Source organism: Glandiceps talaboti, chromosome 16, assembly GCF_964340395.1.
Source record: "Glandiceps talaboti chromosome 16, keGlaTala1.1, whole genome shotgun sequence".
Classification (NCBI taxonomy): domain Eukaryota; kingdom Metazoa; phylum Hemichordata; class Enteropneusta; family Spengelidae; genus Glandiceps; species Glandiceps talaboti.
In genome coordinates, this window is record NC_135564.1 from 11,194,947 (window position 1) to 11,222,673 (window position 27,727).

The window sequence follows — 27,727 nt, forward strand, 5'->3', positions numbered from 1 at the left end:
TGTCAGTGATATGGCAGAGGATGGACAGACACATCAAATGCATTAGCCTCCTGTTACTATACTGGGTATTATTGATAATGCAAAATTAATGTACCAATGTTTTCTATATTTCATACTAACATTTATTCCTCATTTGTTCATTATCCAATTTATTGAATATAATGTAAAATACAAAGGACCTTAGAAGTGTTCCCAATGACCGACAGTCTCACATAAGTATACTTTCTCATTATCATTATTAACAGCACAGTCAACAAATTATTTACATTGTTTTATAACAAACCAGAATAATAAACCTTCAAAAAGCTCAATGCCATACTGAAAGGCAACAGTGTTATTAATGTTGGGTAAGATGATCCGATAAATTGCAAAGTTCAATTTCGTTAAACTTTGGTTTTCTATACTGTATGCAAATTTTGAAATTTATGGGTTAGCATTCTACTTCGATTGGACCACTGTCGTAACCTTTAGAGTTTTGGTTTGATGGGACCATCACGGTAAGCATCTTCTAATGTAGGTCGTGAAGATTCACCTCCCCAGGTGTAGGCTTTTGATCTATTATGATCTGAAAGAAAGGAACATACACGAAAGAAAGAAAATGGTATCATTTATATATATGTACCCATCATAATTTCTGATGCATGTTCACACCCTTTGCTCATGAAAGTAAGGCTGTAGAGAATACCACAAATCGTAATATTACTCATGCAATACCCCTAAGGCCTAATAAAAAAAAATCGTGTGGTTGTGATTATGCTCAATTTTAGAATAGGTTGGGTAGGTAGATTTAAAAAAATTTTTTTTCATGTGTGAGTGTGTCTAGTTCAGGTTTTCCATTGTTTTCCAAATGGTCTCTGTGTTATTTATTTCTTCCTATCTGATATACAGCCATTACAGATTGGAAGAACAGTTTTATAGTGTCTTTTTAAGTTGATGTCTGTCTCCGCATCCACTATTTCTCATGAGACTTCACAATTTTTGTGATTTTATCTTTTTTTTTTGTCGACTACATGAAAGTAAGTTTAGGGTCGGCAGTGAAAAACTAGGTGGGGTCGGAACCAAAAATTTGTTTTAGGCCTAATATTTAACATCCCATGCATCATGGGGTGCTCTTATATTATCAATATAATGTAACATCAATCTACACTACTAGTTATGAGGGCACTAGTAGATGCCAATTACCATGTGGGCTCAGCTGTCATATAGCAATGATGTCCTGAGACTGAAAGCTGAGGGAATTAGTTGCTACATAACAGCATGTGGGATAATATGTTGTCTACTAGTGCCCAAATGAGGCAAGGCAATAAGTGTTTTATATCACATTACATTTTCAGGAACATATTATTTCCAGGGTCAAAGTCATATAGTCAGAATTATACCATAATTCCATCAAGATGGGATACACACGGGATACTTAAAGACAAGACACATCCCCTAAGACAAGACACATCCCCTTACTCCATATTTTGAAAAAATCTCCTCTGGTCGCAGATTCCGCTTACCAAAAGCACCCAGGAATTTTTATAAAACATTCTTTTATTCCATCAGCAATTTCAATTTTAGATTTCAGGGAACTTTAATTTCACATTTATGTTGTCTTTATAGCTGTGATCTTATTCTATTCCCATTTTTAACTTGATCAGCACTGTCTCTGTAATTTTAGCTTGTCTTCTTGTGATCTATGTTCTTTGATTGTTGTATATGTAAATTTTTGACCTAAGTGACTGAAAGCGATTTTCCATATATAAACTTTCGACAATAAAGTTATTTCTATTCTAATCAGATATGGGGCATGCACTGTCATAGCATTAATCAACAAACCTGGAATTGCAAATAGTGGATGTCGGTACAAACTGGAAGCACCATCCACTTTAAGAGTAGTACCAGTAATATAGGTGGCAGCTGGAGATAGGAGAAAACACACTGCAGCAGAAATCTGAAAATAAAAAGAGGACGGTGATATAAAAAGGGCAATAGAGTAATGTCTGCACAAAGAGTCTAAATATATACTTTTAATGAATAGAATAAACAGGTCAAAAAAAATAAATTTTACAGGTAAATAAAGATTGTGCTAAACTTAATAGATAAACCAGACATTTCTATATAGTCTTCGCCAGTTTTGGTCCAGTAATAGGATGTTTAGATAGATGTGTAAACAACAACAACAACAACAACAACAACAACAACAGCAACAACAACAACAACAACAACAACAACAACAACAACAATAACATCACCAGTATCATAATAATCATATCATCATCAGTGTTTTTTTGCTTAAGGTGGCAAGTGAATTTTACCGATGTTGCCCAGTCATTTTACCAGGGTTCCCTAGGCAAATGTGAATGTTAGATCTATGGGAAATGCAACCACTTCCAACCCTTTCCCCCCTTTCTGTTATTGTGTTACAAGTTTTCCCCAACCTTAGAAACAGCACTGACCATCATCATCATAAACAACAACAGCATTATAGTCACCAGACCACCTCCACCATCATAACAGCTATCATAACTAACAGCAGACAACAACAACAACAACAACAACAACAACAACAACAACAACATCAAAATCAAAACATGGGCTATCGTAAGATAAAACGTAAGTAGCTAAATTACCTCTGCAAGAGTTCCTAAGCGTTTAAGTGGGATGTCAGGAATGGACTGAGAGAATATTGAATCTCCACCGGCACCATAGTTAGCAGCTGCAGTGTCTGAGTAGATGGTACCCTATGAAAAATGTATATCACATAAATTGGTAGAGATAAAGCAGGGAATGATCACCAGAAGATTGTATAGAACATATACATATCAATGTCAATTTGCCAGTTGAGATTGTTGTTTTACTCACTAAATAAGACCACTTTTATTGCTGAACACAACAGGATTGTGATTGAAGAGTTTTTTTTAAGTTCATTCAGATTTTTTAGATTACTGTCAATAGCAATCATGTTGTGTTCAGCAGTAAAAGTATTGCTATCTATCAAGAAAAACAACACAAACTTGCAAAATATCAATTTTGATCAATTTTGTTTTAGCTGTAATATATTAGAAAACTGTTGATGTAGCTGCCACTGCAAATTTACATTTTATCATGCTTCAAGTAATTCTTTAGTACTACTCTTTGATATGCAGTGTCCAAGTTAATTAAAGGGAAGCAAAATTGAGACTGACATTTCTTAATGCTTTGGGGAGGGACCCTCAAAGTCGTTTCCACCAACCCTGCATCGTGCAATTTCTCTGAAATAGTCATAAAGGTTGTCAAATATGGCTTAGAACAGGTCTTAACTGTACACTAGGGTGAGGCATTCTGGGAAACAAACAAAGCAAGGAGCTACTACTAGTCCCTTAACACAAAGAATGCTGTGGGTATTGTTTAAAGAGATCAGGAGGTCCTCGCTTTGTTTGTTATTCAGAATGCCTCACCTAGTATACAGAAGGCGTCTTGTAAGCCAGATTTGCTGATTTTATAACGCTATCTTGGAGAGATTGCGCTATGCAGAATTCATGAAAATGGCTTCCTGGGTCCCTCAGCATAAAGACCTGTAGCAAAGATAAAATCAACAATGTCTTTGTTATTAAAAATTAACTTTCTCCCTACTAAAACTTGCATAATGCAGTGTTACCCTGACACTTATTTCTAGTGTATAGGGCACTATGTCTGAAAGAGTAGTGACTAAACTTACAGGGGCTACACTGTTTATTGTGACACCATCTTTGGCCCATTCCAAAGCAAGGCTTTTAGTAAAGTTTTCAATTCCAGCTCTTGCTGCACCTGTGTGTCTGTATCAAATATAAACAGAATGGTGAAGTACTGAATTAGCAGCTATAACAAGTATAACTGTACATTATTACATATACATATGAACCAGTGAATGCTTGCATTCGTGCAACTGCTTAAATTACAAATAAAGTCACATGGTAAGTCAGTCAGTCAGTCAGTCAGTCAGTTAATCAATCTGTGAATTTATAAGGTGCCAGTTTCCATAGCAATATAGGCATTGTATGCTTAGAATGCTCTGGAGAACAGATACATCTGTAAGTTGTTTTTGAAGGTGTTAGCTGTACTCTTTTCTTTGTATTTCCAATGTCAGTGTATTCTGTATATTGGGTGCAGCACATGAGAACGCATGTACGCTAATGTATCCTAGGTTCATGCAGTAAACATTTGGCTGATGATCGGAGTGTCTGGGGAGCTGGCTTCATGTGTATTATGTCAGATATGTAGGTTGGTGATAGTTCATTCAGAGATTTGTATGAATTTGACAAGACTTTAAATTTAAACGAGAGTATTAACAGGATCTGAAGCATACACATAGAAATAATCGTAAAAGTAGAAAAAGCATACTATTATGTATATGCTTTAAGTTGTTGACCTACGCAAATCCGGGAAATCCATTCCAGTTGTCCACAATAATATTCACGATGCTACCACCATGATCTTTCATCCATGCTTTGTACACTGGGAAGATGAAGAAAAAGAGAACAAAATATTGGTGGATGATACTTGGGAAGTCAATTTGAATAGATTAGTCCCTCTTGTAGACCCTTCCACACATGCTCCTTGTGTGAACCACTGGTATAGTACAGTTGAAGAATCACTTTATAGCTTGGCTAGCACTGGGCTACCTCATTAACAAGAGATTGTCACACTAAGATCAAGTTCATTATCAAATATTTAAGTTATTTCTAGCAAACATGTCTCAATAAGAGATCATGAGATTTGAAGACACAAGAGCCTCCAGACAATGACACCAAAATGACCATCCCAACATGCATCTCTCTCTCTCTCTCTCTCTCACACACGCTCTCTCTCACACACACACACAGCAGATACACAGACAGACACACACACACTTTACCATGCCTGCAGCAAAACTAATCCTTTGTTCACTTGTGTTGACACTGAAATACTAATTTTTATAGACCATGAATGATCACCCGTTTTTATATAACATAATTATTAGTACTTGAAACACTTACCTTCTTGTGTTATTTGGAAGGTGCCATTTAAGTTTGTGTCAACAACAGCTTTCCAGCCCTTCATGGTCATATCCTCTGCACGACTAATAAACTGTCCACCACCATTGTTGACTAGGTAATCTATTCTACCGAATGTGTTTAAAGTGTATTCCACCACAGATTTCACCTGGAGAAATGCATCAGTAAGATTATCATTACATATGTACCAGTGATTTCTTGCATTGGTGGGTGTGCACTCTAGTGGTATTCATACTACAGTACAATACTGAAAAAATATTGAATACCTTCATGGAAAAAGTATGCAAATGAGAGCAAGATCATTCCTTGTATATGAAATTGCGTGTTCGTACAGCGTGATTTTTATGCAATTTGCTGTTTCGGATAAACATGTTATAATAACAGAACCCAAAGCCACATGAGTGCCTGTGTTGGTACTAAGAGGTATTCACACTCATGCATGCAGTGAGTCTTGCACTTTCACTCGCTACCTTAAAGTGAGAGACCACTGCAAGCACTCGTGCAAATACCCGAGTATGCCACATTTCGCACTCCCAAGTCATGGGGTTCTGTCATATCATTATTAGTGTTATACCTTACCCTATATAGTATACAGCAATGGCAAGCTTAGTAAGCAAATTTGATTACTTTGAAAAAAGATTACAGAACGGCTTTTAAAATTTGTTGATTTTTAGAAAATGGTATCAATACAGACAAGAGTTTTGAAGTAGTGGTGATGAGATCAATTTGACCAGCACTTCTACTGCAAATCCACAGACTGATGATCACATTTTTAAACTACCTGCAGTGACAGCTATATGATTATAATTTAGTGTGCCAAACTGTGCTGTCAGCCCAAGTACATAAACTTAGATACAAATTTTCATTTTGATAAGAGCATTTACTAACTGTATTAAGAAATCAATGTGTCACTGTCGGGTTTGAGTATTGCCATATGTTTTCACCATGACTCCGATGACCGGTACATAGGCTAGGATAGAGGAATCAAATTCTGTGCAAACCAACCTGTTCTTTCTTTACTCCAATAATTCAAATTAAGAATCTGTACAAACCAACCTGTTTTTTCTTAACTCCAATTATTCAGATTAAGAATCTGTACAAACCAACCTGTTCTTTCTTTACTCCAATAATTCAGATTAAGAATCTGTACAAACTAACCTGTTCTTTCTTGACTCCAATAATTCTGATTAAGAATCTGTACAAACTAACCTGTTCTTTCTTGACTCCAATAATTCTGATTAAGAATCTGTACAAACCAACCTGTTCTTTCTTTACTCCAATAATTCAGATTAAGAATCTGTACAAACCAACCTGTTCTTTCTTTACTCCAATAATTCAGATTAAGAATCTGTACAAACTAACCTGTTCTTTCTTGACTCCAATAATTCTGATTAAGAATCTGTAAAAACCAACCTGTTCTTTCTTGACTCCAATAATTCTGATTAAGAATCTGTACAAACCAACCTGTTCTTTCTTGACTCCAATAATTCAGATTAAGAATCTGTACAAACTAACCTGGTCTTCTTTTCTGATGTTGCATTCAATAGCTTTTATGTCTGCTACACTGTCTTTTTCTAATTCATTTTTCATTTCTTCTGCTGCTTTCTGTAGTCTATCAATTTTCCTTGATGCAATCACAACTTTACATCCTGTAAAAAAAAGGTTTGCTGTCTCGTCATAGGTACATTTTTAAAGATGGTGGCCAGCTGCCAAAACAATATTATAAACAATATACAATAACATTTGTACATGAAAACTTCACATTTGATACAAACTTTCAAATCTTTAATACCAAAAGATAAGTTGCCCTGTGATGTTTTTTTTTGCCTACAGCCTGGGGAAGTTTGTTACTAAGTGAACACCATGACCCCTGCGTGACCCCTGGGTTTGAATGTGAATGCGGATATTTATGTGAGTGTGAATTTGTAGGTTAACATATATATTCATTGCTATATTTAGTGTTTAGCTGTTTTGTGTGTATTTTAAACATAATTTTTTGTCGAATAAACTATACTGTACTGTACTGCACTACACTGTACTGTACTACACTACACTGCATTGTACTACACTGTACTGTACTGCACTGTACTGTACTGCACTGCACTGTACTGTACTACACTACACTGCATTGTACTGCACTGTACTGTACTGTATGTGTATTGCACTGTATACTCTACTGCATTGTACTGCATTGCACTGTACTGTATTGCATTGCACTGCACTGTACTGTTCTGTACTGTACTACACTGCACTGTACTATACTGTACTACACTGCATTGTACTACACTGTACTGCACTGTACTACACTGCACTGCACTACGTTACACTACACTGCATTGTACTACACTGTACTGCACTGTACTACACTGCACTGCACTGTACTGCACTACGTTACACTACACTGCATTGTACTGCACTGCACTACATTGCACTGTACTGTACTACATTGCACTGCACTGTACTGTACTACACTACACTGCATTGTACTACACTGTACTGCACTGCACTGTACTGTACTACACTGCACTGTACTGTACTACACTACACTACACTGCATTGTACTACACTGTACTACACTGCACTATACTATACTACACTACACTACACTACACTACACAGCACTGCACTGTATTACACTACACTACACTACACTACACTGCACTGTACTGCACTGCAATGTACTGTACTGTTCTGTACTACACTACACTGCACTGCACTGTACTGTACCGTACTGTTCTGTACAATGAAAATGAAAGTAAATAAAGTATGGGGGTGATATTTCCCAAGTACGTATGCTAAAGCCTCAAAGTTTGGGTGGTATATTGTTTAATTACATAATCGTATCTAGTTCTGCTTGCGGACTGTGCTACACTGTATAACTGGACTTCACATTCCGATTACTGTCCAATCAGTAGGAGAACACAGTACATACGTTTTATTGTCGTCTGCAAGCTTTGCGAGCTACAAATGGGTCATAATCCCGGGTCAAAAATATGGTGGTATTATCGGTCATATCTACCGAACACGTCAGACGGGTAAACCATGTGGGTCAAAGAGCATATGAAGATGACACGCTAGCTGGTAAAGTTTTACGGGCATCATTCAGTTATGAGTTAGACCCGGGTTCTTCTAGACTCATACCAGCAATTCTACATGCACTCACCAAGATGAAGCAATTCCCTTGCTATGGCTTGTCCGATACCAGTCCCACCTCCCGTTACAACTGCAACAGAATTACTGAATAAACCCGACCTAAAAACACTCAACACCTTCCCCCTTGCCGCCATATCGAAGAATATATAGATGAAATTTGGTTACCCTCAGAGAGTTAATATAATAGATGTACCGCTTAATCAACAATGATCACGGGGTCAGCATAATTTTAAGTTCGATGTGCAACTCTTAGGGTTAAAGGTCACACTGGTGATTATCAACGCCAACGTTGGATGATAGCATAATTTACTTTGTTTTCAATAAGCGCTACCATCAAACTCTGGTTTTTAGCACAACTGCTGCATGCTGAACTGATAAGGTTCAGAAGTGCTATAGGCATGGCAAAGTGTCTGTCTGTCTGTCTGTCTGTCTGTCTGTCTGTCTGTCTGTCCGTCCGTGTGTGTGTGTGTGTGTGTGTGTGGGGGGGGGTGGGGTGGCAAATCGGTCTGAAATTTGGTGTGAACGTTCATTTGGTGTTAATAGATTTAGAATTGTTCACGACATGACGATCACTTCAGTGATATGTAAATTGGGTATAAAAACGTGTCAATTTGGTCAAAAATCTTTAATTCCAAACTACTGAGCAGATTGGGCTGAAATTTAATGGGATGCATCTGGGGATGTGTAGATGAAGCTGTATTCATAACGTGATGATACCATCAGTGATAAGTAAATTAGGTATAAAAGCGTGTCATTTTTGGTCAAAAATCTTTAATTCCAAAACTACTGAGCAGATTGGGCTGAAATTTAATGGGATGCATCTGGGGTGTATATATGAAGAAATATAATAATGATCTCATTGGTGATATGTAACTTAGGTGTAAAATGTGAATTTTGGTCCAAAACTAATATCTCAAAAAATATTTGGTCAATGAGACTGAAACTTGGTGAGATGTTTCTAGAACTGTTATTCTGCAGATTTTCTTCAAACTATTTTGACACAATTGGCCCTAGCCACCATGACCACGCCCTTAGCACAACCAAATGGCAGTATATTTTGCTCTAATAACAACACCATCTGGTAAGCGAGTAAAAATTCAAAAGAAGTATGCAAATGTCCCTAGCAACCATGACCACGACCATAGCAACAGCAAAACGGTGGTGTATTTCACAGAGATAACAGGGATTCTTAGACAAGTGAGCAAACATTCCAAAAGTGTATGCAAATATGTTTAGCAACAAAACCACGCCCATGGCAATAGCCAAATGCTCACATATATTGCAAAGATAACAACGGATTAATAGACAAGTGAATAAGCATTCAAAATACGAATAAACATTCAAAAAATGTATGTAAATGTGCCTAGCAACAAAACCACGCCTATAGTAACAACCAAATGATCACGTATATTGCAAAGATAACAACGGATTAATAGAGAAATTAATAAACATTAAGGAAATGTGTGCAAATATACCTAACAACAAGACCACGCCCATAGCAACAGCCAAATGATCATGTATATTGAAAAGATAACATCAAGGATTCATAGACAAGTGAACGAACATTTGCAAAAAATGTATGCAAATATGTCTAGCAAAATGACCACGCCCATAGCAACAGCCAAATGATCGTTTATATTTATTGCAAAGATAACGGGGTTGGCTAGGCAACTGGATAGTCATTCAGCAAATGAACACCTATACCTAGCATGGATCAGCATGTGGGTAAACATTTTTAAAAACTGTAAGTAGTGCTACAACACCATTGGCGATATTGTTTTCTCTTATACACTGTGCTGTGCACAAGTACATTTTATGCTCCATTTCGCGTCACAATACACTTTGAAATATCAACTTATTTGTATCAAGGAAAAGGCACAGGAGTTCCATTTCTGAGTTTGGCAATATATCCCATCTACTCATGCGTAAAAAACCCCCTCATACATATCTGCCTAGCTTTGCTAATTGTATCTAGTTTGTTATGATTTATACCTGCCTATTTGTTGAAGCCTAAATCTCCAAATGATACGTGTTGAACAAAACAAAACAAAATAAAACAAAGCAAAAAACAAAACAAAACAAAGCAAAGCAAAGCAAAACAAAACAAAATAAAACAAAGCAAAGCAAAACAAAGCAAAGCAAAGAAAAGAAAAAAATAGAATAAAACAAAACTGAGTAAAACTAAAAACAAAACAAAGCAAAAGAAAACAAAAAATGTTTTTCTAATACCAAAAATTGATTTCATAAACTTATTTTTTCCCCAGTATTCTACGTTTTAGTTGCCCCTGTATATCAGTCTAGAAAATAACCCTACTGGAATCCTAAAGCATAATTATCATAATTATTTGATATGTCATAGAAAATGTGTATCATGATTAGGATTAGCCACCATGTTATTAATAATAAATTAGTTGAATACTCGGAAAAAAGTTTTGTTACTTTGATTAGAGCCTGACTCAAGATCCAGTCGATGTTTCCGCGTATGTAATGTGCTTTTGGATATAGCGAATGATTACATAAGTTGGCCTGGGGACAGGGTCTTCTAGACTTCTTTCATTCGACCCCATATTCAATACACATACATTCTTCTGACCTTGCAGCGAAGTGAGTGCACCGACTGCCTTGTGCTCCTTGAACTCTTGACTTCTCTGATCGTCACCTCATTGTGATTATTGTGAATAATGATTCAACGTTTATGGCGTTACTACATTACTGTGGATTTTGCTTTGAAGTGTTTCGTTTGCAGGAATATAGGAAATTGTTATATTAATGGTTGTACTTTTTTAGTACTTCAGCATTAAAAAGCTCTTGAGTCTTGGCACCAAGGGAACTCAATATCAAAATGTAAAATCTACTATGTATCACCCCAGGTATAAAATCTAGTGTATATCACCTCTGGATATGGGGTCCCACACGGCGGGGACATGGCATTACGTCAAAATAAACAATCAGACAATTGACTTGGTTATAATCAACATAAATTCGCTGCCTGTATTTTGTTGATACAAATTCGTGTATATGGTACCACTAAAAGTAATGCCACATTTTATTGAGTTCCCTGGTCGTAATAAAAATACAACCCACACAAATCTCATTAAAATCTGTTTTTGTGAAAGTGGCTAGATGTCTCTCTATTTCCATCGTGTTGTGACATTTGTCTTGTTCCAGGTGATCGCGCGTCACCATCCCAAGGTTTTTGAACAACGATTGAACCCACACACAACAATAGAACAAGACAATCAAAACACTGTTACCGGGGTATTATATGTCTGGTTTGGGACAAATAAAAAAAAATTAAGAAATTCTTTGTCTTCTTGACCTTCATGCACGTCTGTTTTCTTTTCCCAGTGATGTATGTACAGATTATCACAGATGGTAATCTGCCGGAGGACATTTCGTTTGTGTTTAGGTCGAAGCACTTTTTTTCAAATCTCAACCCAGTGACTCCACAAGAGTGATCATCATTCTATGCACACACACAAGTCTGTGTTAGTGAAAAGCAAGGCCTTTTCTTTAAGACACGCCTAACAAAAGCAAGCTTAACTCGCGACAAAGTGGATATCTTCACATCCAGGGATCTAAAAAGGGTAGTTTTAAGGACAGTCGAAGGGACGTGCCATTTTGAGGTGAGTGACTTCGTTATATTGACCACTGAAGTGGTCTTTATAAAACTAGTTTGGTGATGTATTTTCCTTCTCCCCATATCCTCAGACCACTTATATGTCTATTTCCTTTAATGGTTTGAGCCATATTGGAATACTCCCAACTGCCTGCCATCTCCTACCATTCAGCATTTAACTATTGAATTGATGCAATGCCGGTACCTTTACTTTCGTTTCTCCCCTTGCTCACACAGTCTTTACCACACAGTTTTACTCAACGAAGGCATTGCCCCCCCCCCCCCAACTTACCAAAACAGCAAATCCGCTCCCACTAAAAAATGTGAACGAACAGCTTTTTTTGCACGAACAGATTTGTTGGCTAGACATGTGATTGAAGTGGTTGTACATTCAGAAACCAAATGTCATAAATTGTTCTCTGTATTTTGATTGTGATTCTTATAATAATCTCACGTAAAAGTTCCATCCTGTAAAGCATTCCATGGCCACGTCTAAAGTGAGCCAGTGACCCATGGCAATATAGACATAGACCCATGTAAACAGTTCAATATAAATACATCAATTGGTCATAAGGAGTAAAGAGCTTCTCAAAACAATATGTCCAGTGGAGAATCATAGTCGACCTTCAACGGACGTTTGTTTCCCATACTGGTCAACGCGTGCTCTTATTCTAAAACAGATGACTGCAAAAAAAGCAAACACTGTACAAATCTGTTTAACGTCTCACAAACTGAGTTAATAAACTTTTTACTCATTGCAAGTGAAAATATTTCCAAAAAAACACGATTAAACTATTCGAGCATAATACTAATGTCGAAGCATACCCAATGTTGACAATACTGCCATTGTTCGAACTGTTGATTGTATTGTAAGGGGTTCCTCAACATTGTTGTTCTTACATAATGTTGACATTGTTATTGTCCTTGTATATAATGACATACGTCATCATATCATTTGTAAGTTATACCACTGGCCATATGAATTCATATGAATGAGATTTGGGGTATTTATTTTGGATAAAACAACTCTACCATTTTCTTACTTGATAAAACAATGTGGTACAACATATACTACTAGGTCCTTCTTTGTATTACAACAAATTGCAATAATTAAAACATGTATAAAATGTACAATAACAACTTTTTTGTACACAATGTGTTAGCTTCTTATAAGTTATTGTATGACAAGTAAGGACTTGGACTATGTTATATAATATTTTTTGGGATAGGAAAATAGGAAATAAGAAAACCTGGTAATGTTATTTTATAAATAAATACCCCTTTGTCATCCATATGACTATTTTTAATACCAGTCAATTGATGGTTAAATATGCTTCAGTAAGTAGAGTGCGAGCACCTTTTCACTAAGCAGCAAAATTTATGCCTCAAAACGTATAAGCTCATTTGACGTTTGTGCTAACGACTTCTCCTTATGACGTCACAAAATCAAGTGGTCTAGGTGGGACAAGAAATACCCGAAAACTCTCGAAGTATATCCTAAGGGAACTGACTGAAAAAAGGTCATTTTAAGGTGTTTGCAGACGCTTTTTTTTTTAAATTTTACAACCAGAATACGTTTCACAAACATGTCGTCTAGCAAAATAGCAATAGTGAATGTGAGCACTTTGAATCACCTTTAAAATGAAAATATTTACATGTGGGGTTACATATTGTCTTATTTATAATTATATTTATCTTTGTTCTTGCTGTTTTTGTATGTTTATTGACTATAGATAATGTATTTCTTACATTATTTCATGTCAAATAAAATATACTATACTGTACTATTGTCAGATGGTGGGTGGAGGAGGGGGGGGGGGTTGAGGGATTTTAGGGTCTAAAACTTGTTTATAATTCACGAACAATGTTTATTTTTTTTCACGAATCATCAATGAGTCTCCCACTCTATCAATTGTTCAGTAAAGTGTCAAGCCATGACCTGATGGTTTTTTAGGTGTGGTGACGTCATGTACACTTATGAACTTTGAACTTTAAAGCAGCAAACATTATGGTTATTTATGTTACCTGAATATTTTGTGACAATTGTGTCTACAAACTATTTGCATTTATATTTATTTTTCCTGACCTGATTCTACCTCAACTGTACTCGGCACCTTCATGACGGATTCTTTGCATTAGCAGGTCAAGTGCAACTTTCCCGACTTGGTGAGCCAGCAAGTCGGGTGTCATAAACATTGTTTGCATCTCTAAAGCTATTTGCAATGTCACTGATAATGGGTCAGTAAAACCATAGACCCTCCCTCCTTGGTGGAGGGTCTATTTTTAAAACTGATAACAACTGATATGACATTAGGGGCTTCACACTTAGATATTGAGCTTAGCTTTGTCTGATGTGTTATGTAATAGTGCTTTATCACATTTGTAAATATTGCCAACAAACATTATTCAGTGATAAGAAAGATAAGAAACCCCACTTCCTTAGCTAATGGCTTGATACTGTAATGTATAACCTCTCAGTAGCACACATAGAATAATAAAACTAATACACACCTAAATGTAAAAGCTCTTTTACAATGGCCTGACCAATACCAGTTCCTCCACCAGTTACTATAGCAACCTTGTTGCCAAACAGCTCCGGCTTAAATATACTCTTCACTTGTTCACTTGTCATACTGTTTGCAGTCTGTATCGAGTTACCAACGAAGTTCTTGTAGTCTTTATGATTTTAAGAAAAATGATCGATATAGCTATCCGGTATACCTTTGTTGATATGCTCCTGGACTTTGAACACCCTATATGGTGATACTTTGAACCGGGGTGACAACGGGCAACGGTCATGTCACTCAGGTCAGTTGTTAGTTGATTCAATATTGAGCAAGTCGACAATGAAATGTAGCGACTAAACGTTTAACTGCACACACGGGCCAGACCACAACTTTTTAAAAAACTGACGTAAAAGCTAGTTGCCATTGATACCGTTCATTGTAGAGTATCCCTGTGTTGGACAACTTTGCGAATGAAAAAGATGGAGTTAAGAGCAAAATGATAGGTGACCGTCTAAATGCGCGGGGTTGAAATTTGATGGGGATGTTTTTTGGGGAGTTACTCTACAGATATTGTTCAAAACATACTGCTGCAACTGGCCCTGGCAACCATGACCACGCCCTTAGTAACAGCCAAATGCCAGTATATTTTGCGAAGATAGCAACATTGTTGAGTTGGCAAGTTGATAAACATTCAAAAACTGTATGCAAATGTGCCTAGCAACAACATTACGCCAATAGCAACAGCCAAATGATGGCGTTATTGCAAAGATAAAAGCAGTGATGGGTAGGCAAGTGAATAAACGTTCAAAGATGTGTCCAAACATGCATAGCAACAACACCACACCCATGGCAACAGTCATGATGATGTGTATAGCAAACCGGGAAGCATGGTTAGGTATGTGGATAAGCATTAAGAAATGATCCAATGTTTGCCTGGCAACAATACCATGCTCTCTAGCAACAGTCAAACGGATGTGTATATTTCAAAGTTAGGGCTAGTTATGGAAGCAGATAAATATCTTTAACAATGAAAAAAGGTCAAACAACAACTAAGAAACAGCACAAAGCAACACTAAAATGATGGTAATTTTTAAAAATCACACATCAACAACTTTTCAGTTGTGCTACAATGCTATGGCGATATTTTTTGCTGTGACAATGAGACAAAAAGACAAGGACAGCTATTAGGTAGCCAAGGGAGCGGGCAGTTAAAAAAGTATTTGCGTAGTTTGCATGTTGCTATGGTTTCTACACATTAGGCTAAAAACTAATAATGTTCGCCAGGACTGATTGAAATTTGTTTACAAACCCTAAGATACTCATGATTATTCCACAGGTGATTTGACTGCATGCTTCGTTAACTACGTTGGTTTGAGGCTTACATAAAAATGACGATCGAGAAGCGTAAGAATCAGTTAATCACCAAGCAGCTTTCCAAAGGAGAAGTGAGTGTCAACCCAAGTGTCAGCATGATTGATTCCAGAAGAATACGGGTTACGCTCTTGCTATTTCTTGTGATGCGATCAACATTGGAGGTCTCTGGACATCCACAATGTCTGGATTATCTGCCCCCTTATGTCGACATACATGATTTATCATTTTGTACCCAATATACTGACGTTGGTTGCTGCACTAAGGACATCGACGAGCATCTAAAACGACAGTACGATGAAATACTTTCCAACACAGGAACACTTTCCGAAATTTGCCAGGAATATGTGCAAACAATATTGTGTCAGGAATGCTCACCCTTTTCATCTCATATGTATTCCTTGGAAACGACCAATTCGAAGACACCCTTGCCTGGATTGTGCACTGATTACTGTTTAGACTTTTATAATGAATGTCAACATGTAATAGAGTATATGGTACAAGAATCGACGATTTTGTCTGCTGCCCAAAGTTCTGCCACTGATTTCTGTAACCTCGTCGCTGCGATTGATGTTGGTTATTGCTATCCTGACGTTTTAGCCAATAACGAACTCGGTGAGCAACTGACAGAGGCAGTGGAAAATCGTGAGGGATGTCTGTGTGTTGAAGAAGTCGCAAGTACACTAGTAATGCCTATTATTGCTACACACGCTGGGGACGGCTCACATAGATTTTTCGTCGTAGAACAAAGAGGGATCGTGTACATATATGACAAAAACGGAACGAAGTATGACGAACCTTTCCTAGATATGTCAAGCTACCTTCACTATTCAAGTGGCCGAGCACAAGGTGATGAGCGTGGGTTGGGTGGTTTGGCATTCCATCCACAATTTAAAGAGAACGGACGCGTGTTTGTATCTTATGTAACAAGCAGAACGTCACAGAAGGTCGATGTAGGAGTTTTTGTCACCGAACGGAGGTTGGCACAGGGTAATAAAAATAAAATAGATCCAGATTTTGAGAGGTTGTTGTTGCATATACCAGAAAACACCACAATCCATAATGACGGGCAGCTCATCTTCGGACCTCAAGACGGCTATCTGTACATTTTTCTTGGTGATGGCGGAAAGTTTAAAGGTTCACTTGGAGATCCATGGGGACCAAAAGGAAATGGACAAAATCCGTATGTTTTTTATTATTGTTTATACTATAGTTTTTGATAGGTCGAATTGATAAGGCAAAGGTTAAAACATTTATTTCATTGCATAGCAAAAGATACACACAGTAAAAATAAACAATTCGTGCATTTATATTATAACAATCCTAACTTCGTATACTGCAATATTGTCTAACAAATATCCCCCGTTGGTTTCAACAGGAAATCTTTCCCTGGGTCTGTTCTTCGCATAGACGTGGACCATGAGGAAGGTGGTAAACCATATGCAATACCCACAGATAACCCATTCGTGAACAATACCGTCGGACTTCCTGAAATATTTGCATATGGCTTTCGTAGTTTGTGGAGAAGTTCCATCGATATTGGTGATAGACATACTTCCTATGGCAAGGGGAGAATTTTCTCCGGTGATGTGGGCCACCGACGGTATGAAGAAATTGACCTAGTTGTCAAGGGTGGTAACTACGGTTGGAAAGGAAAGGAGGGTTACAGTTGTTATGACGTCGATATGTGTAATGATGACCTCGATGGTTAGTGTTTAAAAGTTAATGTCACTGTCTGAAGAGACAATGACATTAACTTTTAGTCTTGGGAATTAATCATATTGTACATTTCTTAGAAGACTGTGATTGGTGGGTCTGTGTGAGTGTAGAAATGTCAATTGACATAATTGAGATTCCTTTTATTCATAAGAAGCAGTAAAACGAGTCACACTATATTTTACGTAATCATAAAATGTGATGTTCACTTGTCTCGGTACATATGTAAATTTGCATAATTTCAATCATCCAATCTATCGAATATTAATCCTACGTTGAAATATTCATGCTGTGACTGTCTTTGATCTTTAATATCAAAATTCGATTGACCAGTTTGTTTCCTTGGTTACTTGTCTGTATGTTAACAATTTGAGATTTTATTTTGCATCTGAAGACATTGAGCCACTGCATGTATACGACCACTCAGTAGGGAAGGCAGTGATTGGTGGTTATGTTTACCGTGGTTGTCAGTCTCCTAATTTAGCTGGACAGTATTTCTTCGGTGATTACGACAGAGGGTAAGGGTGTCTATTTAGCCCTAAACTATGTTGAGTCACGTGTGTCCGACCTTTGACCCCTTATTGTCTGAAAAAAGAGGTGAAATAGGATTTTTTAGCAGTCGACGTTATGTTAATCAGCAAATCTACAATGTGTTCTGATAAGTAGAACAACTGAAAAATAGAATAATAAAATCAACTCTGTTTTCCTGTCTGTTAGTAATTTACCGAACAGTTTTGGGGAAACACGTGTACTGTATTTCAGACGCGGTCAAGTACTAGATGACTTCACTGAAGAAAACGTTTTGCACAACTGAAAACAACTTGATGTCGTAGTGCGTTACACCATAAAGTATACCACCAAAGTGGTTTGTTCATTGATGTACGGTATCAATGTGATGGCTAAAAAGTTGACAGACACAATTGTATTGGTTGTGTTTTAATTGTCCTGAACCTCGAAACCACAGTAATCACTAGTTTAATCACCCGGTCTTTGGCTTTACAAAAACGTATATCTTACAGTAGTTGCCATCTTTAAATTACGAGCCTGTCAGTTGTCTATTTTTTTCCTTGTAGAAAATTATTCAAATTAGTGGAAAACGTCGAAAATGGTACGTGGGAACACCATAGCATTTGTATGGGAGATAACAACATATGCAATAATGGTCTTACCGGAATTTATCCAAGATATTTATTGTCCTTCGGAGAAGACGAAGCTGGTAGGAAAAATATATTGTATTCATATTTCTGTAAGCCCCCCCCCCCCCCAAAAAAAAAAAAAAAAAAACACACCCAAAAAACAAAAACCAAACAAACAAACGAATTGTGTGGTTCCGATTATACTCAGTTTTAGAATAGTTGGGGTAAGTAGATTATTTTATTTTAAATACAAAAATAATAAAATCACGAAAATTGTGAAGTCTCGCAAGAAATAGTGGATGCGTAAACTGACATCAACTTTAAAAGACAATATACCAGATTTAAACTGAATGCCTTCCGTAAGGATTTATGCAAGAAATTTAGCTCTATATCTGTGATTCGTCTAGTCCCAATGAAAGTTAGTTGTCAAAAATGTTGTTCAAATGCCCGTCACACCTCCTATTCTCATCACAGGAAAGCTTGCTATCCTCGACTTCACTTGGCTTTCGTGATCCCCTACAAACCCGGGATATGGCATGTGCGTGTTGAACTGACTTCTGTCCCACCAGGAGTTTACACATTCTCAAGATTTTGTTGAGTGGCGCGCCCTCACTGTACACCAATTCTATAGAGGTTAATGTATAGGTCACCATTATTGATACATTGTCGCGAAATTTTCTTCGTAAGCTAGGCGAGGCTTGGTCTATTTTCCATATTTTGACCACACACATTTGGGTATAAATTATAGATTATTACACTTGATAAATATGTGAGAGTGTATTTATATCCTGAGATACAGAGCTAGATAAATGATTATGTACAAGCCTCGCAACAAACAGTGGTAGTTTGTTATCGAGATAAATCGGAAAAGAACACGGTAAAAAGGAGACGGTTCGAGGTGAATATAATACTTCCTAAACTTCTAATCGAAAATCTAAAAAGCCACGATTTCTCTTTATTCATCTGCGCATCAGTGTGTGAAATTTGAAAATGATAAGTCCATATTCGACGAAATTGAAACGATGATAAATATTTCACCTGTTTGTGAACTCCGCGCTCATTGTAAACCTATTTTAAGGCCAAGAAAAAAAATGTTTTCTGGTGAGTTTGAATCACTTAAATACCCTGCCTCAGTCTTCTTTTTTCTCGAGTTTGTGCAGCCAATGCAGAGTGCAGATCCAAGGGAAACACAAAATAAGGTTGGCACAAAACCCCTGAAAACAGAGTCTTTCTCAGTAGTGTAGAGCACGAGTATAAAGTTGGCTTCAGATTCGGATCTGAGGCCATCTGACTGCCTCGGTCTTCTTTTTTCTCGTGTTTGTGCAGCCAATGCAGAGTGCAGATCCAAGGGAAACACAAAATAAGGTTCGCATGAAACCACTGAAAACAGAGTCTTCTCAGTAGTGTAGAGCACGAGTATAAAGTTGGCGTCAGATTCAGATTTGGATCTGAGGCCATCTGACGCTCAATATAACATTCATAAGATAACGCTACCTGAATCTGAATCTGACACCAACTTTATACTCGTTCAATCGATTAATTACTCAAATTGGTCATTAATATTCATCGGATTATTATCAAAACCTAATCAGTTCTGGCCATTACCCTACGGAACATGTCTATGAAATTTCGTTTGAATTGATGCAGCCGTTTTTTCGGAAATCGTGATACAGACACACACACACAGACACACACACAGACACACAGACTTCATCGGTATATTATAACCTTCCTTACGGAAGGTAAAAACTGTTCTTCCTATCTGTAATGGCTGTACATCTGATGGGAAGAAACCAATAACACAGAGACCACATGGAAAACAACGGAAACATAACTACCTGAACTAGACGCCCACATATTAAAAAAAATAAATAAGAAATATACCTACCCCACCTATTCTAAAATTGAACGTAATCGGAACAACACAATTTTTTTTGTTAGGCCTTATGGCAAAGGCAGCTATATTTGTCCTAAAAGTACACATTTCGTCTCATATCTTCAAAAGTTTGATACATTCATCAAACACCACTCAAGTGTTTACCCCACGTTATCAATAGTAAGAATTCTAATGAGGCATATACCCAGAACCTTAACCATCATTTTCAAGGCCAAGATTTTACTGAGGGGGCAGGGGTCAAAGACAATATTGTTCTGAAAAAAATAAGCTATAATTCCCATGACCGAAGAAACTGACCAGTCCATAAAGAAAACGATGGTAATCAAGACATTGGGGTATTTTGGGTTAGAAACTGTCATTTTACAAAAGTATGTCGCATATATAAGGGAACCTTCAAGAATTACAGGGAGGGAGGGGGGCATGGGATATTAGGCCTGTCTGTTCCACAAAATATGCCCCCACGAGTCCCCATGCCCATCCCCGTGTAATTACTGAAGGCCCCCTAAACCTCGGACCTAAGTGCCTCAGAATCATGCGTCGATCGTTATCAAATATAAATCATTGTTCTTGTGCTCTGTGTTCAAAATGGCAAGTTCACTGCAAGCATAAACACCTGATACGAGTCCATCAACATGACGTCATCAAGTTTGAAATCTGACTTATCATTTGCCTCTTTTACAGGTGAAATATATATTCTCACCACAGCACGGTCATATTTGAATTCAAACAGAGGGGCAGTGCTGAAACTGGTTGATCCATTGAGGTTTGTACCTGTTATGTATTCAAGCCCAAAAGACAAGATATATTGTACTAACCTATATTGAGCAGCGCCATCAACGACCGTGTTTGACAGATAGCTCCCACGTGTTATGGGACTTCAACTAGAAATTGCCAAACTTTACAACTACTGTACATAGGTCATCAATCTGATTGATGTGTTCGTATATTACAGTACCGTGTTGGCAGTGTTGGTATGGGGTGGGATGTGCCAGTGGTGGCAACGATGGGATGCCAAAATTACAAAATAATGCAAAGTTAGATAATACAATGAGTCTAAGCCAGATGTGATCCTCTCTCTTAATTTCACTTTCTAAACTATGTCCCTCTCCAAGAACAGTTTTGTAAGATCTGACCTCCTCTCTCTAATTCTCCAGTCCTCCCCACCGGTACATGTAATTACTGAAGTTTCATTTTGTATTCCCAAGCATGGGTTGTTAGGATAAAGACCGACCCAGTGGAGTAAAGGTTGCATATGCAAAATTCTATTTTCTCAGCATATGTCTTTGAGATTATAAATGTAATAATTCAACAATTGCTTTTATTTTCAGACGAGGAACACCAGAAGGATGTCAAGGCAAGATTTGATGATTACATTTGCACTGATTTAACACTGATAGCAGCCGCTGCCGCCGCCACCGCCACCGCCACCGCCGCCGCCACCACCACCACCACCACCACCACCACCACTTCATTTCACATATTTCATATGCTAGACATATTTATATACATACATAACTTCTAGTTTAACCACACATATCAATGACTTTGATTACTCTTTTTTTACATCTTAGAGGAAACAGTTCTGAACTCATTGCTTTATTTTAGCTGTTATGGCACGCTGACAGCACACCTAAAGAGTCCCTCTCTAACCATCTCCCATATTCTTTCTCTTCCTGCCTGCACGCCTTCACCTGCACCCCTCTCTCTGTGTCTCTCATTGTCTCTCTCCCTCCCTCCCTCCTGTCTGTCTGTCTGTCTGTCTGTCTGTCTGTCTGTCTGTCTGTCTGTCTACATTGCTGTAATTTCTTTGATATGGGAACAGTTTGCTAAAAAGCCGTCTGATTCATTTAAATCACTTTGTGGCCTTTATGTTGAATTTTATAGTTGTGCCAATTGAGCAGTCCACATCAACAAATGAAGTGACAACCACCAAAGTTATGTTAACTACTCAAGCAACGACCTCAGGTAATTCCTTGTATTCCTCGCTATTTCACGTCATGTTTTTATTCTCTTTGAACGTCTCATATGTTAATTCTTTTATTATCTGCGATTAAACCATCCTTTTGTTTCTTGCTTTTTTTTCTCAAAAGACGATGCGAAACATATCACTACTGATGAAACAACTACGGCAGAAAACACACCAACACAAGTCGTTTTGTCTTCGATGCTGACAGGTAAGTTAGTTAGAATTTTCAGCACTCTGTCCTTTCCTGTATTCTTTAGCCCTAACCCTACCCGACTCTCTTCCTATGCCTCCCTGCACACCCCTATCTCCCCCTCTCTGAAACTAAATTATGAAAGGTGTCTCTTTGTAAAGGTTACCAGTTATACTTGAATCACCCGATCCTTAAACGTAATGCAAAAGAACAATTGGTGAAACTGTTTAGACATTACTGTCGCTTGTTTGAAATGGAGATAATTCGCTAAAAAGCCGTTTTATTGATTTAAACTTTTATTTTGGAATTCGTACCGATTGAGCAGTTTACATCAACAAGTGAAATGACAGCCACCAATTTTATGTTGACTACTCAAACAAGACCTCAGGTAATTCTTTTGTATGCTATTTGATGTCATGTTTCTATTCTGTCTGAACGTCTCGTATGTTATTTGTTTTAATATCTGTGATTAAACCATTATTTTTTTTTTTTTTAATTTTGTTCACACAAGACGACGAAACAACTACGGCAGAAAACACACCAACACAAGTCGTTTTGTCTTCGGGGCTGACAGGTAAGTTAATTGTGATTTTCAGCTAGCATTCTTCCCTTTTCTACATTCTCTAGGCGAAACGTAGTATTATAGTCAATCAAGTTAAAGCGCCTACCTCCCATGACCAGGATCTCGCTACATCTGTTGGAGTCCTACGCCATAATCTCTCTCTGCATGCCTGCCTCCCTGCCTGTACCTCTGTCTCTCTATGTATGTATGTATGTATGTATGTATGTATGTATGTATGTATGTATGTATGTATGTGTATGTGTGTGTGTATGTATGTATGTATGTATGTATGTATGTATGTATGTATGTATGTATGTATGTCTATCCGCCCCCCCTCTCTCTCTCTCTCTCTCTCTCTCTCTCTCTCTCTCTCTCTCTCTCTCTCTCTCTCTCTCTCTCTCTCTCTCTCTCTCTCCCAAATTGAATTATGAAAGGGGTCTCTGTGTGAAGTTTACCAGTGTTGAAATCGATATATTTACTCTATTGACAACCTATGAATCTCTTTTCGATATGCCAATAAGAACTATCGATCAACGTATAGTAGGGAATTATACTCAGCAAGAGGTACACACGGAATCACTGTACAGGGACACAACAGAAAATAACTTGAAGACGGTTTATTTCGTAGTATAACGTCTGGCCTACCAATCAACAGGAGAGAGCGAGGTACGTCAGTGTATGACCAGAAACGTGGACCGTCCAACTGGATCGATCAGATAGATCGTCCAGTCGCGACAATCCAGCCCTAGATCATTCTTCACAGATCGAAGAGATTGTCCCAGAAGATCGTTCTCTCCTCCCTCCTTCTCTCTTCTTTTCTTTTCTTTTAAAAAACAAGTTACCACAGATATAGCCCAGAAGAGGCGTTTGTCGATATGCAAAGTATATTAAAATGATACTACAATTCTTATTTAAATGTCAAGTTTCACGTCACTAGTCATTCCAGACAGTTGATTGGACTGAAGTTCTTGATATCTGCATATCGTGACGTGATATTCAGATTATTATCTTACGTACCCAAGCGCATTACATATTAAAATATTCTTAAGAAATGTATCTAAAATACTTTATCATTAAAATATTCTTAAGACAGGTGTTGCCGACTAGCAATGTATACAAATTCTATTCCTTTGAAATTGTAATAAGTTTGTATGATGTCAACCCGACATTGATGTCAGCAGCCTATTTGTCTGCACTTTTGATATAGCATATAATAGGTTCTTTTGTCTTAAGTTCCGCATTGTTAGTTTGAACTTGATTTACTGCTAACAAAGGCTATACAAATACAACCGGAGATCAATTTCACACTCTCATTGTTATTGCTAAAAATACTTTTCTACATTGTTTCATCCAGTTGCTTTCTTTTGTTACTCATGTTTCATTGTATCTAATTGGAATCTCTTGCTTTGTGTTCAAACTTGTATATTGGTTATGTTAAAGTGCTTAGTTTAAGACAATAGAATCCATTAAATCCATACCATATTGGTTTTCTATCTGCAGTTTATGCTTTCTAGGTACAAAATATCTCAAGTTCATTTCTACGGTTGGAATGTATGTGACACCAGTTATCAGTTATGGTTGAATCACCCGATCTTTAAATAAAATACAAATGTACAACTGAGGAAAATATTTAGACATTATTGTGACGTGTTTGATATGGGAACAGTTTGCTAAAAAGCCATTTGATTCATGTAAATCACTTTGTGGCCTTTATGTTGAATTTTATAGATGTCCCAATTGAGCAGTCCACATCAACAAATGAAATGACAACCACCAAAGTTATGTTGACTACTCAAGCAAGGACCTCAGGTAAACCCGTGTATGTTATTTTACGTCGTGTTTTTGATTTCTCTGAACGTCTCGTATGTTGAGTGTTTTATTGCCTTGGATTAAACCATCATTTCGTTTTTTGTTTTGTTGCTTTTTTCCCCCAAAAGACGATGGGAAACCTATCACTAGTGATGAAACAAGTACGGCAGAAAACGCACCAACACAAGTCGTTTTGTCTTCTGGAATGACAGGTAAGTTAATCATCATCATCATCATCATCATCATCATCATCATCATCATCATCATCATCATCATCATCATCATCATTATCATCATCATCATCATTGAAATCATCATCATTGAAATCACCATGTTTTAATTATTTCTCAGGCTTAACAAAGGTGACTATAACTGCTATTGTGACTATTGTATCTACTGTGGTGCTACTATTTTCACTACTATTGTACATGCTGTACCGGGATGTTTCAACTACAAAGTGCATCAAGGAAAGGGCACAAAAAGAAAACCAGAATTATCTCAACATGGTCAGGGGAGGATTTATCATGGCGTATGATGCATCAGTACCCATAGAGGTATTAATTCTATAACTTACAGTTGTGAAATTATAACAAACACGAAATGATATCACACCTCAATCAATAAGGGATATTCCGATAGTGGCGAGATCTCGCGAGACCGCCTAGCAACGGTTGCTAACCACGTGACAAAGTTTATGATTATGAAGTAATCCTGAATCAGCTATTATGTGATGGCGACGAGTATTTAGATGTTATGCCCCAATATTAATCTTTGTTTAGCCAAGGAAATATGAGTTACCTTAAAGGCCTTGTCACTCCCAGTTGATAGAGTGGTGTCAAAAACCTGAGGTCATGAGTATTTTGTAAGCTGAATGGAGAAAATATTGAATACTGTAAGTGTATCTTAGGAAGCATAATTTATGAAAAGTCGGAAATAATGGCGATTTGGAATGTTCTGACGTATGCATCAGGCACCGCAGAATCAATAACATAGAAGCAAGAGTCATGACATAGAACGACCACATAGCTTTTTGTTCGAACGCGTTCAACCTGGCTTATGTATGGAGCAATTATTTATCGTCTAGATAACCCTGAAAGGGGGGGGAACCAAAGTGCTGTAAGGAAAACACTATAAATTGACAGATTCCTTTATGGAGACTTTATTAGTTAGCAACCTACATGTAGTTGACAAATCATGCATTGCATGTTATAGTATATGGCGCTGGCAGTAGAGGTAAATTGTATTCTATGAATCTATGATTTTTAATTCTTCTACCCACATCTTATATTATGCTATAACACATCGTTTTTATATATCCTTCAATGATTGGCTTAGACCGTGTCATGTGGTATGGACTAGTGACCTAAGTTTGCATAGAGGGTAATATTTGTTTTTTATATCTTCCCCAGGGCACTATTACATTAGGACGAGATTATTCCTACTGGTGATTTTCTTTCACTCTGGAAAAGAATGCATGTCTGGGAATGTCATGTGTTATAAAAGACTTATTGCCTGGCCTTATTCGGGCACTGGTAGATGTCATATTACCACTCTTGCTGTCATGTTGCAACTATTTCCTTCGGCTTTCAGTCTCGGCAAATAGTTGCTGCATGACAGCCGTCGAAGTAATAGACAGGCAATACATGATTGACTTATATTTCTATGAATGTACTTGTATATACTATAACCATATTTATTGCAAGAAATTTACTTCTGGTGAAACTTTGACGTGAATTATATCCACTCCGAGATACTTAAATATCTTTAATTTTGTCTTTACCATTCCTTAGGACGACGAGCTCAAATACAAGGAATAGAAAATCACAGACTAATCATGCAAGAAAGGAATGCAGTTTAATAAAGGCTATAAGAAGAATGGGGATTTAAAAAATTGCTTAAATTTAGACTTTTTATGAACTTCATCTATGAGTCATTTTAAAGTGGTGAACATCTCAGAAATAAGCTGTTTCACAAATTTTCTGTTACTTTGTTCAGTACAAATCAAACCCATTGTCAATTAGGGGCCAACATACACATTTTTAAAAAAAGAGGTCAAAAGGGAATCAAAATTAAATCGTGTAGAATCAAATATGGCTGATGCCGATCCTAAAATCCTAGTAAAATATTGCTCATTTCCTTAAAAACAAGACATTGAACCACTAAAATGTCTTTATAATTTCAAACATAAGGGTTTATAAGGTTGGAGAGATTTTACTAACTTTGATTTTGATTTTGAGAGAAGTTGACGCGAGTCCCTGAGTTGCATTCAGCAAATTCAGAATCACATACCACAGAGTTTAAGTCTAGTCTATAGCAAGCTGATTAGGCCAAAAAGAACATTTTGAATTACAATTTTAATTTCCAATTTTTTTTTATATTGCTTGTATGATGTTTTTAATATGGCCATTATTTAATATCAATTCTCTGATTTTTTTTAATGTTTCTAACTTTTTAAAAGTATATATTTCCTTTTTAAATATACTTTGGTTTTATCTTATACGTTTTGGACTTTTTATTTTTAATTCAATTTAATTTTTTTTTTTACATCTTTGTGATGATTATTTTTGTGTGTGATGCTTTTTTTTGCCGAGAAGCTGCTGAGACAGCCCCTACGACCATTGTAAATCACACAGAAAAACAATTGCTACACATACAAAACTAATCATCACAAAGATATAAAGAAAACTCAATAGAAAAATGTATATAAGTGTATAATGTTGAAGCGTGACACTGCTCTCAGATACGACCTGCTTAGGCTTTATTCTGGTGTCACTTTATGCTGGTGTCACAAGTTATATGTTACT

General features: G+C 37.1%; 2 protein-coding genes across 3 annotated transcripts; one reads left to right on the forward strand and one right to left on the reverse strand.

Moving 5' to 3' along the window:
* Nucleotides 1-184: 184 nt before the first annotated feature.
* LOC144447460 (peroxisomal trans-2-enoyl-CoA reductase-like) lies at nt 185-8,383 on the reverse strand. The gene is made up of 8 exons (XM_078137493.1): nt 8,161-8,383; nt 6,513-6,646; nt 4,980-5,145; nt 4,377-4,458; nt 3,683-3,779; nt 2,616-2,726; nt 1,822-1,936; nt 185-565 (listed from the first exon to the last, which is right to left on the reverse strand). Exons 1-8 carry the CDS (start codon nt 8,282-8,284, stop codon nt 468-470), a joined length of 927 nt encoding a protein of 308 aa, XP_077993619.1. The 5' UTR covers nt 8,285-8,383; the 3' UTR covers nt 185-467.
* Nucleotides 8,384-11,647: 3,264 nt separating this feature from the next.
* Nucleotides 11,648-27,702, forward strand: LOC144447457 (HHIP-like protein 2). 2 transcript variants are annotated; one of them, XM_078137488.1, is made up of 14 exons: nt 11,648-11,776; nt 15,613-16,830; nt 17,026-17,354; nt 17,758-17,881; nt 18,437-18,579; nt 21,078-21,159; nt 21,725-21,750; nt 22,281-22,361; nt 22,487-22,570; nt 23,064-23,126; nt 24,843-24,923; nt 25,052-25,135; nt 25,275-25,477; nt 26,714-27,702. In XM_078137488.1, the coding sequence occupies exons 2-14, from the start codon at nt 15,665-15,667 to the stop codon at nt 26,738-26,740; spliced, it is 2,493 nt and encodes an 830-aa protein (XP_077993614.1). In that variant the 5' UTR covers nt 11,648-11,776; nt 15,613-15,664; the 3' UTR covers nt 26,741-27,702. The 2 variants fall into 2 exon arrangements, with proteins under 2 accessions (XP_077993614.1, XP_077993616.1); XM_078137490.1 differs by lacking the exon at nt 25,275-25,477.
* Nucleotides 27,703-27,727: the final 25 nt, after the last annotated feature.

Excerpts from the sequence above, each read along its gene's own strand:
- LOC144447460 (XM_078137493.1), bottom strand. The coding sequence starts at position 8,284 with ATGGCGGCAAGGGGGAAGGTGTTGAGTGTTTTTAGGTCGGGTTTATTC. Across the intron at positions 6,647-8,160 it reads AAGGGAATTGCTTCATCTTG|GATGTAAAGTTGTGATTGCA; the intron begins GTGAGTGCATGT and ends TTTTTTTTACAG. Across the intron at positions 566-1,821 it reads TCCACTATTTGCAATTCCAG|ATCATAATAGATCAAAAGCC; the intron begins GTTTGTTGATTA and ends CCTTTCTTTCAG.
- LOC144447457 (XM_078137488.1), top strand. The coding sequence starts at position 15,665 with ATGACGATCGAGAAGCGTAAGAATCAGTTAATCACCAAGCAGCTTTCC. Across the intron at positions 24,924-25,051 it reads TACTCAAGCAAGGACCTCAG|ACGATGGGAAACCTATCACT; the intron begins GTAAACCCGTGT and ends TTCCCCCAAAAG. Across the intron at positions 25,478-26,713 it reads ATGCATCAGTACCCATAGAG|GACGACGAGCTCAAATACAA; the intron begins GTATTAATTCTA and ends ACCATTCCTTAG.